Source organism: Neoarius graeffei, chromosome 18, assembly GCF_027579695.1.
Source record: "Neoarius graeffei isolate fNeoGra1 chromosome 18, fNeoGra1.pri, whole genome shotgun sequence".
Taxonomy (NCBI): Eukaryota; Metazoa; Chordata; class Actinopteri; order Siluriformes; family Ariidae; genus Neoarius; species Neoarius graeffei.
In genome coordinates, this window is record NC_083586.1 from 43,419,133 (window position 1) to 43,431,757 (window position 12,625).

Here is a 12,625-nt window from a genome sequence, read left to right on the forward strand (position 1 = left end):
CAGCCTTTGACCTGCCTTGGTGGAAAAGGGGGTTATGGTGGTTAGTGTAGGGGGTCAGAAGTTGTACTGACACCCCTGAATCGCTTTTTTTGTTTTAAGACCCTTAAACCACCTCTGCTTTGCCCAAATTCACAATAAACCCTTGTGATGCGTTTTGTCCTGATATACAGTGGTGCTTGAAAGTTTGTGAAACCTTTAGAATTTTTTCTAAATTTCTGCATAAATATGACCATTGTTACCCTCCCCAGGAGTGGTCGACCAACATGGATCACTCCATGAGCAAGGCTTGTAATAGTCAGCGAGGTCACAAAGGACCCCAGGATAACTTCTAAGCAACTGAAGGCCTCTCTCACATTGGCTGTTAATGTTCACGAGTCCACCATCAGGAGAACACTGAACAACAGTGGTGTGCATGGCAGGGTTGCAAGGAGAAAGCCACTGCTCTCCAAAAAGAACATTGCTGCTTATCTGCAGTGTGCTAAAGATCACGTGGACAAGCCAGAAGGCTATTGGAAAAAATGTTTTGTGGACGGACGAGACCAAAATGTAATTTTTTGGTTTAAATGAGAAGCATTATGTTTAGAGAAAGGAAAACGCTGCATTCCAGCACAAGAACCTTATCCCATCTGTGAAACGTGGTGGTGGTAGTATCATGGTTTGGGCCTGTTTTGCTGCATCTGGGCCAGGACGGCTTGCCATCATTGATGGAATAATGAAATCTGAATTATACCGGCGAATTCTAAAGGAAAATGTCAGGACATCTGTCCATGAACTGAATCTCAAGAGAAGGTGGGTCATGCAGCAAGACAACGACCCTAAGCACACAAGTCGTTCTACCAAAGAATGGTTAAAGAAGAATAAAGTTAATGTTTTGGAATGGCCGAGTCAAAGTCCTGACCTTAATCCAATGGAAATGTTGTGGAAGAACCTGAAGTGAGCAGTTCATGTGAGGAAACCCACCAACATCCCAGAGTTGAAGCTGTTCTGTACGGAGGAATGGGCTAAAATTCCTCCAAGCCGGTGTGCAGGACGGATCAACAGTTACCGCAAACGTTTAGTTGCAGTTATTGCTGCACAAGGGGGTCACACCAGATACTGAAAGCAAAGGTTTACATACTTTTGCCACTCAGATATGTAATATTGGATCATTTTCCTCAATAAATAAATCTCATCTCATCTCATTATCTCTAGCCGCTTTATCCTTCTACAGGGTCGCAGGCAAGCCAGAGCCTATCCCAGCTGACTACGGGCAAAAGGCGGGGTACACCCTGGACAAGTCGCCAGGTCATCACAGGGCTGACACATAGACACAGACAACCATTCACACTCACATTCACACCTACGCTCAATTTAGAGTCACCAGTTAACCTAACCTGCATGTCTTTGGATTGTGGGGGAAACCAGAGCACCCGGAGGAAACCCACGGGGACAACATGCAAACTCCACACAGAAAGGCCCTCGCCGGCCCTGGGGCTCGAACTCAGGACCTTCTTGCTGTGAGGCGACAGCGCTAACCACTACACTACCGTGCCGCCTCAATAAATAAATGACCAAGTATAATATTTTTGTCTCATTTGTTTAACTGGGTTCTCTTTATCTACTTTTAGGACTTGTGTGAAAATCTGATTTTGTTTTAGGTCATATTTATGCAGAAATGTAGAAAATTCTAAAGGGTTCACAAACTTTCAAGCAAGTTCATTTTTTTTGTTTGTTTGTTTTTTGGCACCAGATGTTGTACTCTGTCCATCTAAGGGGGAGGAGCTAGAAAGTGCAAGATTTTTGCACCAACCAAGAAGGGAGATTAAAGTTCATCGTTCGTTGATTCTTTCTAATATTTTCCTGCAGCTTCTGAGGAAGTTTTGTTGACCCTAAAGTGCCTGGAGTTGGGATGGCGGTGGACGCAGCACTTTTCACCCCAGTGACTGTTGTCTCTCTCCTCACCTGCGCCGCCCAGTTTGCCGTCGGTTTTATTTTGGCGCAAATTTGGGGCCAAAAATGTTCAGCAACCGATAGGTGGGTCCTCGTCTGGTTGTTCTACGATGCCATTGTCCACATTACTCTGGTAAGATGCTGTGAGGGGCGTTTAGAGCCGGAACTAGAGAGGAAGGAGATCATTCTCAGGCTTGTTGTTTGGTTTTGCAGGAAGGTCCGTTTGTTTACATGTCACTGGTTGGAACTGTTGCAACATCAGATGGCATATTTGCCGAGTTGTGTAAGTATATTACATACTTTTTGATTGCAGTTGCATGTTTTTTGTATATTCCGTTTTCTTTAAAATTTTAAATAAACCTATTTGGATTAAGTTCCAGTAGTGTAATCTGTGTTAAAACGTGAAAAGTTGTTTGAGCGACATCTAGCGGCGAATAGTGGTAATGAGGCGAGTGGGCAGGGTTTGGAAACTATCCATTTTATTTCATCTACACTGCCGTTCAAAAGTTTGGGGTCACTTTGAAATGTCCTTATTTTTGAAAGAAAAGCACTGTTCTTTTCAATGAAGGTCACTTTAAACTAATCAGAAATCCACTCTATACATTGCTAATGTGGTAAATGACTATTCTAGCTGCAAATATCTGGTTTTTGGTGCAATATCTCCATAGGTGTATAGAGGCCCATTTCCAGCAACTCTCACTCCAGTGTTCTAATGGTACAATGTGTTTGCTCATTGCCTCAGAAGGCTAATGGATGATTAGAAAACCCTTGTACAATCATGTTAGCACAGCTGAAAACAGTTGAGCTCTTTAGAGAAGCTATAAAACTGACCTTCCTTTGAGCAGATTGAGTTTCTGGAGCATCACATTTGTGGGGTCGATTAAATGCTCAGAAAAATGTCTTGACTATATTTTCTATTCATTTTACAACTTATGGTGGTAAATAAAAGTGTGACTTTTCATGGAAAACACAAAATTGTCTGGGTGACCCCAAACTTTTGAACGGTAGTGTATACAGTAGTGTGCAAAAGTCTTAGGCACATGAAAAGAAGTGATGTAAAGCAACAATGTCTTCAAAAGTAATGAAATTAAATGGCGACACGGTGGTGTAGTGGTTAACACAGTCACCTCACAGCAAGACGGTTCTGGGTTCTAGCCCAGCGGCCGGCGGGGGCCTTTAGTTGGCATGTTCTCTCTGTGGGTTTCCTCCAGGTTCTCTGGTTTCCCCTACAGTACAAAGACATGCGGTTAGGTTAATATGGGATGGCCTTGAGCGAGGCACCTAACCCCCAACTGCTCCCCAGGCACTGTTAGCATAGCTGCCCACTGCTCTGGGTATGTGTGTGTGCTCATTGCTCACGTGTGAGTGCTCACTGCTTCAGATGGGTTAAATGCAGAGAGGAATTTCACAAGTGTGTAATGAATAAAGTTGTGCTTTCTTTTTCTAAAACACACTGTATAAGTGTAAGTGGTTAGCACAGTCGCCTCACAGCAAGAAGGTTCTGGGTTCGAGTCCAGCAGCCGGCAGGGGCCTTTCTGTGCGGAGTTTGCATGTTCTCCCCGTGTCTGTGTGGGGTTTCCTCCGGGTGCTCCGGTTTCCCCCACAGTTCAAAGACATGCAGTTAGGTTAACGTGGTGCGGCCTTGGGCTGAAGTGCCTTTGAGCAAGGTACCTAACCCCCAACTGCTCCCCGGGCGCTGTAGTGTAGCTGCCCACTGCTCTGGGTGTGTGTGTGCACGCGCATGTGTTCACTGCTTCAGATGGGTTAAATGCAGAGGATAAATTTCACTGTGCTTGAAGTGTGCATGTGACAAAGGTTTCTTCTTCTTTGTACTGATGTAGTTTATCCTTTTTTCTTCAGCTTGAAGAAAAAGTAGTAAACTACTGTACATCAGTACAATGTATTACTACGTGAGTAGTAAGGAACTGATGTAAAGCAACGATGTCTTCAAAAGTAATGAAATTAAATGGTGGCATGGTGGTATAGTGGTTAGCACGGTCGCTTCACAGCAAGATGGTTCTGGGGTTGAGTCTGGCAGCCAGCGGGGGCCTTTCTGTGTGGAGTTTGCATGTTCTCCCCGTGTCTGCGTGGGTTTCCTCCGGGTGCTCGGGTTTTCCCCACAGTCCAAAGACATGCAGGTTAGGTTAATATGGGATGGCCTTGGGCTGAGGTGCCCTTGAGCGAGGCACCTAACTCCCAACTGCTCTCCGGGTGCTGTTAGCATGGCTGCCCACTGCTGTGTGTGTGTGTGTGTGTGTGTGTGTGTGTGTGTGTTTTTGCTGCTTCAGATGGGTTAAATACAGAGAGAAATTTCACAAGTGTGTGATGAATAAAGTTGTGCTTTCTATTTCTAAAAAATACTGTAAAAACAGTAAAGTAATAAATGCAACAGTACTTGCTCTTAAAAAAAACAAACAGTAGCCTCAGGTGCAGTTTTATAAGGAAATTAGCTGGAAAGTTTTACTGAACATCTTGCAGAACCAGCCACAATTCTTCTGGAGATTTTGTTACACTTGCTTCTTATTTTTGCAGCAAAATCCAGTAGCTGCTATTATTATTATTATTATTATTATTATTATTATTATTTTGGTTTGTTTTTGGTGGGTAGTTTTTTGTGCTGCTTTCTTTACTGACCTACATGAATTATTTTTTTTTTTCTGTGGTGTAGTGGTTAGCACTGTCGCCTCACAGCAAGAAGGTCCGGATTCGAGCCCCATGGCCGGCGAGGGCTTTTCTGTGCGGAGTTTGCATGTTCTCCCCGTGTCCGCGTGGGTTTCCTCCGGGTGCTCCGGTTTCCCCCACAGTCCAAAGACATGCAGGTTAGGTTAACTGGTGACTCTAAATTGACCGTAGGTGTGAATGTGAGTGTGAATGGTTGCCTGTGTCTGTGTCAGCCCTGTGATGACCTGGCGACTTGTCCAGGGTGTACCCCGCCTTTCGCCCGTAGTCAGCTGGGATAGGCTGGAACAGGATAAAGCAGCTAGAGATAATGAGATGAGATGATGAATATGAAGGAATATATTGTGAAAAAAAAAGATTTTGACCTTTTTGGTGACCTTGACCAGATGACCCTCAAAATGTTGGAGGTTCTATTTGAGACCAATGGCCGTCTATCCTGAAAGTTTCATGCAGATTGGTCCAGCCGTTTTCCTGTAATGTTGCTAAAAAAACAACAACAAAGAAACCCCACCAAAAACGATACCTCACCCCCTGGTGGACTCCGTCCCGGGCGAGGTAACTAGGAAGACACTCGGTAGGGCGCATAACTCCACCAAGCCACATATCAGCATCAAAATCATAATCACTTGAACCTAAGATAATACTCATCAAAATCTGTTCACTACTTTTTGAGTTATGTTGAGAACAGGCAAAAAATCCTGGATCCACATACATGTCTGAATTTGCATCAAAATCTAATCAATTGTTCCTTGGCCCATGGCTCACCCTTCCTCACAATTTCATCAAAAGCTGTGCACTACTTTTTGAGTTAAGTTGAGAACAGACAAACAAATGAAGGAGAAAACATAACCTCCACCACCAAATTTGGCGGAGGTAGATCTGGACTTGCTGAGACGGAGTACTGGAATGAGAGCGTTTGCTGTATGTAATGTCTTGTAGGGAAAGAATACGGGAAGGCAGATCAGCGCTGGCTCTATTCAGACCCAACCATTGTATCCTTGGAGCTGCTGACTGTTGTCTTGGATGGATTCCTGGCGCTGCTTTTGGTCTATGCTATTATTAAAGACAAACATTACAGGTAAAATGGCAGCAGAGTTTCTACATTTCTAATAAAACCCTCACACAGAAAATTTGACCTTCAGCTCTACTATTTAGGATTTGTTCTGAGATTTAGATATTTATTATATGGTACTCAGTTTGCGATAGCGTACTTTAAAAAAAGAAACGTGCAAGAGTTAGCATCCTCTTCAGGAAGAAGATACATGTAATATATATCAAGATGACATTCAGTGTGTTAGGTCTTACAGATGTTTCTTTACATTAAATGTGAAAAAAAAAACTAAATCAGTTAAAAAGTAATATAGATGTTTAGGCAGGACCTAAAAGCGGAGTTGCTGCTGAGTGTATCTATGAGCAAAATATTTGCAAGGGAGCAAAATTGACCTGAATAGAATAATAATAATATAGCATAGGAACCATTGAATTGTGTAGTGTCGTGTGTTTCACGTAAGTAAATTGTTGCATTGTCTTGACTGTGTTTTTCAATAAAACTCTTCCTGCACTTACAGTGGGGCAAAAAAGTATTTAGTCAGCCACCAATTGTGCAAGTTTTCCCACTTAAAAAGATGAGAGAGGCCTGTAATTTTCATCATAGGTATACCTCAACTATGAGAGACAGAATGGGGGGAAAGAATCCAGGAAATCACATTGTAGGATTTTTAATGAATTAATTGGTAAATTCCTCGGTAAAATAAGTATTTGGTCACCTACAAACAAGCAAGATTTCTGGCTCTCACAGACCTGTAACTACTTCTTTAAGAGGCTCCTCTGTCCTCCACTCGTTACCTGTATTAATGGCACCTGTTTGAACTCGTTATCAGTATAAAAGACACCTGTCCACAACCTCAAACAGTCAAACTCCACTATGGCCAAGACCAAAGAGCTGTCAAAGGACACCAGAAACAAAACTGTAGACCTGCACCAGGCTGGGAAGACTGAATCTGCAATAGGTAAGCAGCTTGGTGTGAAGAAATCAACTGTGGGAGCAATTATTAGAAAATGGAAGACATACAAGGCCACTGATAATCTCCCTCGATCTGGGGCTCCATGCAAGATCTCACCCCGTGGGGTCAAAATGATCACAAGAACAGTGAGCAAAAATCCCAGAACCACACGGGGGACCTAGTGAATGACCTGCAGAGAGCTGGGACCAAAGTAACAAAGGCTACCATCAGTAACACACTACGCCGCCAGGGACTCAAATCCTGCAGTGCCAGACGTGTCCCCCTGCTTAAGCCAGTACATGTCCAGGCCTGTCTGAAGTTTGCTAGAGAGCATTTGGATGATCCAGAAGAGGATTGGGAGAATGTCATATGGTCAGATGAAACCAAAATAGAACTTTTTGGTAAAAACTCAACTTGTCGTGTTTGGAGGAGAAAGAATGCTGAGTTGCATCCAAATAACACCATACCTACTGTGAAGCATGGGGGTGGAAACATCATGCTTTGGGGCTGTTTTTCTGCAAAGGGACCAGGACGACTGATCCGTGTAAAGGAAAGAATGAATGGGGCCATGTATCGTGAGATTTTGAGTGAAAACCTTCCATCAGCAAGGGCATTGAAGATGAAACGTGGCTGGGTCTTTCAGCATGACAGTGATCCCAAACACACCGCCCGGGCAACGAAGGAGTGGCTTCGTAAGAAGCATTTCAAGGTCCTGGAGTGGCCTAGCCAGTGTCCAGATCTCAACCCCATAGAAAATCTTTGGAGGGAGTTGAAAGTCCGTGTTGCCCAGCAACAGCCCCAAAACATCACTGCTCTAGAGGAGATCTGCATGGAGGAATGGGCCAAAATACCAGCAACAGTGTGTGAAAACCTTGTGAAGACTTACAGAAAACGTTTGACCTCTGTCATTGCCAACAAAGCGTATATAACAAAGTATTGAGATTAACTTTTCTTATCGACCAAATACTTATTTTCCACCATAATTTGCAAATAAATTCTTTAAAAATCAGACTGTGATTTTCTGGATTTTTTTTTCCCTCATTTTGTCTCTCATAGTTGAGGTATATCTATGATGAAAATTACAGGCCTCTCTCATCTTTTTAAGTGGGAGAACTTGCACAATTGGTGACTGACTAAATACTTTTTTGCCCCACTGTACATGACAGTGACATGACTCACATGACACATGTCCAATAAGCTCATGGACTAAATAAAACTGTTTTAACTAGTTGTATATGAAAGGGTCGTGAATACTTTCCATAAAATGTGTTAGTAAATAATCCCACATTATTGTCAAGTTTATTTGTATAGCGTTTTTAACAATAAACATTGTCGCAAAGCAGCTCTGCAGAATTTGAACGACTTAAAATATGAGCTAATTTTATCCCCAATGAGCAAGCCTGTGGCGAGAGCAGCAAGGAAAAACTCCCTCAGACGACATGAGGAAGAAACCTTGAGAGGAACCAGACTCAGAAGGGAACCCATCCTCATTTGGGCAACAACAGACAACATGACTATAACAGTTTTAACATGAAGTCAGTTTCGTTGATGCTATAACTGACGGAAACCCGAGCGCAAAACCGCTCACGACAACCGCAGTCCCAAAGTCAGCAAGTCAACATGCAAACTCCGCACAGAAAGGCCCTCGTCGGCCACGGGGCTCGAACCCGGACCTTCTTGCTGTGAGGCGACAGCGCTAACCACTACACCACCGTGCTGTCCCCTTGTCATGAATTTTGAGTTTAAAATTGATATTGTTTATTTTCTTTTGTAGTGGAGGGAAAATTACATAGTTTGGCTTGTCTACAGGGCGGCACGGTGGTGTAGTGGTTAGCGCTGTCGCCTCACAGCAAGAAGGTCCGGGTTCGAGCCCCGTGGCCAGCGAGGGCCTTTCTGTGTGGAGTTTGCATGTTCTCCCCGTGTCCGCGTGGGTTTCCTCCGGGTGCTCCGGTTTCCCCCACAGTCCAAAGACATGCAGGTTAGGTTAACTGGTGACTCTAAATTGACCGTAGGTGTGAATGCGAGTGTGAATGGTTGTCTGTGTCTATGTGTCGGCCCTGTGATGACCTGGTGACTTGTCCAGGGTGTACCCCGCCTCTCGCCAATAGTCAGCTGGGATAGGCTCCAGCTTGCCTGTGAACCTGTAGGACAGGATAAGCGGCTACAGATAATGGAGGGATGGATGGACTTGCCTACATTAAGAGAGAATCTATTTGCACAAAGCCGAGTGTGAACATTTCTTAACTCACAGTTAATAGTGTCTTCACTGGTGTTCTTTGCTACTTTTTTCATTAAATTGCAAGACTGATGTGCGCTTAAAATTCATTCGTTCCAAAAATAACTAAACTAAGAAGCAAACTGTGACCTTAAAACCAAACACACCGAGTCATACGTAAGCTCAGGGGAACGGTACATGGTTTTTAAAAGTCAAACTCCAAGTAAGCCTTCTTGTGTTATCGTCATGCACCTGTGTAAACTTTACCACCCTCACCCATTGCTCTTTGTATGTTCAAGGCACTTTGTTCAAATCAGCTTGTGTGTGTGTGAGCTATATGGAGGCTGGATGACCTTCTGCCCCGACTGGCTGATAGGAAGTCCCAACCTGAATATCGAGAACTGGCTCTACTTGTGGGTCTACCTGGTCTTCTTTAACGGTGTGTGGGTTGTGGTACCTGGACTCTTGCTGTACCAGTCATGGAAGGATCTACAGAAATCCCATCAATGCATAAAGAAGAAGTAGTAGGCATGCAGGTTTGATGAGTTTGTTTAGGAAGAAACAATGAGGAACAGAACAGTAACCATGAGCAGACTGAGATACATGATGCCTCATATGGTTATTTGTTTATGATTTTGCTGGGGAAAATGGTCCTTATCGATTCTAAGTGCACTGCACAGTGATTTCGGCCTTAATTACGCAATCCTAAGAGTTGATGGATTATTTGATGGTTCAGTTAATGGATCTTAAGTCGTGGATGTAATAATGGCACAAATCTGTTGCGCCACCTTTATGAAGTGAATTACTTTTTTAATAAATAGTAATGCCTGTTTTGATGAACAAAGGATAAAATATGTGAATGGCCGGGTGTATCTGAGACACACCCATGAAGTTACGTCTACCTCAGAAACGCACCCGACGCAGTAACATGGCAACACAATGAAGAGAATTACTTTGTTATATTACAAAACCCAATCTCTGTATTCCTACAATCAAGCATCATGTAGTTAAATCACATAGCTGTTAGTACTGTATAGTGCATGAATTTGTGTATTTCATTACATCATAAGCTTTTCATTTAAATAAATCTGACATTCCTATCATATATGTCTTTGGTGTTGTGTCTCAAGCAATCAAAAATGTCTTTGAAACGTCCTTGTTGTTTACACTTCCCCTTTTTATAGTTCATCAGGAACCGGCTCGTGTGAGTTGGCACTCATTTAGTCATCTGCCAGCTTTTCAGTGTTAATACAACATTCTCTTTTCCTTCTCACTATCTTTCAGCCTTTAGCTAGAATTCTTGTTACTCCAAAAACTCATTTGTCCATTGGTCATGCCCATTGACGCCATCTTCCTTATTGCTTCTGAATCAGTTTGGCCACAGTCAGGAAAGCCTGTTGCAGTCCCAGTCCTTTTAAAGCACTACATGCCTGGATCTCCCAATTCCTGTCGGTGCATTTCGCTAAATCCAGCTGTTGACACACCTCATTTAACGTCATAGAGTTTGGCAGGTCTGTTTTATTAGCCAAGACCATCAGCGGAACATCTTCCAGGTTCCGATCGCTTAAAACGGTCTTCAGAGCTATCTTTGCTTCCTCTATGCGAGTCCTGTCATTAGCATCCACTAGGAACACCAGCACCTTGCATCCTTCCAGATAGTACTGCCAGTTGGACCTCAGACCTCTTTGGCCACCTATGTCCCAAACGGTGAACACTGACTTTTTGTTCAGCTCCAGAGTGATCACGTTGAAGCCTATGGTAGGTGAAGTGTCCATGGCTTCCTGTCGCTGGAGCTTGTAGAGCAGGGTGGATTTCCCAGCAGAGTCCAGACCCAACATCACCACGTTCGGCACCTTTTGGAACTTCCTCTTGAGCTTCGGAAGATTGGGCCCCATTATACACTTCGTCGTCCTTGATATGACGTCACTGATGGGTTTTGTTTGAGATGAACTCCTACCTTTTGCCCACAGGAGGAATTTGAGTCAACAGAAAGAGGCTTCAGAAAGGAGAGAAGTCTTTTGTAGGTCCTATAGTTTGCTCAGGGAAACAGACCGTAAAGCAGGAGCGAAACTGTATAGCCACAGCAGGTTGTCTTATTATATGGCAGTTTTTGCTACACGCCTCAACCATGTGACTTAAACAAGTTAGTCAACATTCTTCTTGATGAGGGTGTAAGATTACAGGAAACATGCAATAATTAGTTCAATTATATGAAAGTTCAGTTGGTGTTAAATAGTTATTCATTATTGGCCTGAAATAAGCAAATCCTAAGTGATTGATGATTTGGGAAAACTGTCAACTAAAATATTAAAGCTCTTTAGTTTGGTGTTATAAAGAATGCTCATCTCATCATCTCTAACTGCTTTATCCTGTTCTACAGGGTTGCAGGCAAGCTGGAGCCTATCCCAGCTGACTACGGGCGAAAGGCAGGGTACAAGTCACCAGGTTATCACAGGGCTGACACATAGACACAGACAACCATTCACACTCACTTTAGAGTCACCAGTTAACCTAACCTGCATGTCTTTGGACTGTGGGGGAAACCGGAGCACCCGGAGGAAACCCACGCGGACACGGGGAGAACATGCAAACTCCACACAGAAAGGGCCTCGCCGGCCACGGGGCTTGAACCTGGACCTTCTTATTGTGAGGTGACAGCGCTAACCACTACACCACCGTGCCGCCACTATAGAAATTAAACATTATTATTATTATTAAGTAAATAGTTATATATATATATATATATATATATATATATATATATATATATATATATATATATATATATATATATATATATATTTTTTTTTTTAGATATTTTTTGGGCTTTTTTCACCTTTATTGGATAGGACAGTGTAGAGACAGGAAATGAGTGGGAGAGAGAGACGGGGAGGGATCGGGAAATGACCCCGGGTCGGAACCAAACCCGGGTCCCCGGACCATAGTTAAATATATTAAGGAACACAAAATACTAATTTGTTTTACATTGTTATATTTGCTTGTTTGTTTTGTCAGCATCACTTGATGTAATGTCGTATTTCTTCAGTAAATTTAATTCAGTAATATAAATTCTGTAAATTATATTACAACATTATTGAATGATTTAGTAGTTATCAGGTAACTATCGTTCCTTGGGCCACACTAACACTCCAGTCTTTCCCTGATTTTGGAAATGACCAGATTATAAAAGTGATCATATAAGCTGTCTAAACAGGATTAAAAGTATTATTGTATTTCAAGTATATACAGATATAGAAAAGATGCATTAAAATCAGGAAACACCCTAAACCTAAAGGAGCAGTTTGTAACTGTTGGAACCCACTCAAACTGATACTGCAAATGTAATAAAAACACAGAAAAGGCTTCCCTTTCCTCCCAACCAACCAACTAACTATCCAACTAATGCTATTCTGTCCACTGAAACTAGGCATGTCTTTTCATAAAAACAAGAATGACCAGGGTTCCATTTCACTGGACATGAAAACGTATACAAGAGTGTGATAGAATGAAAGTCGCATCAGTTTTTAAAGTGAATTTAATGTCCCTAAACCACACTTTTTTTCCTTGTACAAAGCAACAATCATTATGTTGGTTGACAATGTGTTTTTGAACCATAGCTGATCCAAAAGGCCATAAATTAATGGAAAAATCAATAAGATCAGCCAATTTTCACAGAATCTGCTGAGACTGAACTGGAAGATCCCAAAGGGGTGTGTGATGTCACACGTGCAACAATCCAGGTATCAATTTCATTCCCGTGTGCAGCAGTAGTTAGACAAGTCTTGATATGGAATCACGT

The 12,625-nt window shown here is 42.7% G+C and overlaps 3 protein-coding genes across 4 annotated transcripts in view; 2 read left to right on the forward strand and 1 right to left on the reverse strand.

The window, feature by feature from the left end:
• The first annotated feature begins 1,765 nt into the window (after window positions 1-1,765).
• On the forward strand, window positions 1,766-9,929 carry ebpl (EBP like). Its single transcript, XM_060898840.1, has 4 exons — window positions 1,766-2,062; window positions 2,143-2,212; window positions 5,548-5,686; window positions 9,126-9,929. The coding sequence occupies exons 1-4, from the start codon at window positions 1,889-1,891 to the stop codon at window positions 9,349-9,351; spliced, it is 609 nt and encodes a 202-aa protein (XP_060754823.1). The 5' UTR covers window positions 1,766-1,888; the 3' UTR covers window positions 9,352-9,929.
• arl11 (ADP-ribosylation factor-like 11) lies at window positions 9,360-10,918 on the reverse strand. The gene has a single exon (XM_060898841.1). It carries the CDS (start codon window positions 10,719-10,721, stop codon window positions 10,182-10,184), a length of 540 nt encoding a protein of 179 aa, XP_060754824.1. The 5' UTR covers window positions 10,722-10,918; the 3' UTR covers window positions 9,360-10,181.
• Window positions 10,919-11,354: 436 nt separating this feature from the next.
• rcbtb1 (regulator of chromosome condensation (RCC1) and BTB (POZ) domain containing protein 1) overlaps window positions 11,355-12,625 on the forward strand; it is a 47,890-nt gene continuing 46,619 nt past the window's right edge. Inside the window, exon 1 of one of the 2 annotated variants that reach the window (XM_060898847.1) lies at window positions 11,355-11,477. The gene's annotated coding sequence lies outside the window, so the exon portion shown is untranslated. The remainder of the gene's footprint in view (window positions 11,478-12,625) is intronic. The other variant, XM_060898842.1, reaches the window with a different exon arrangement.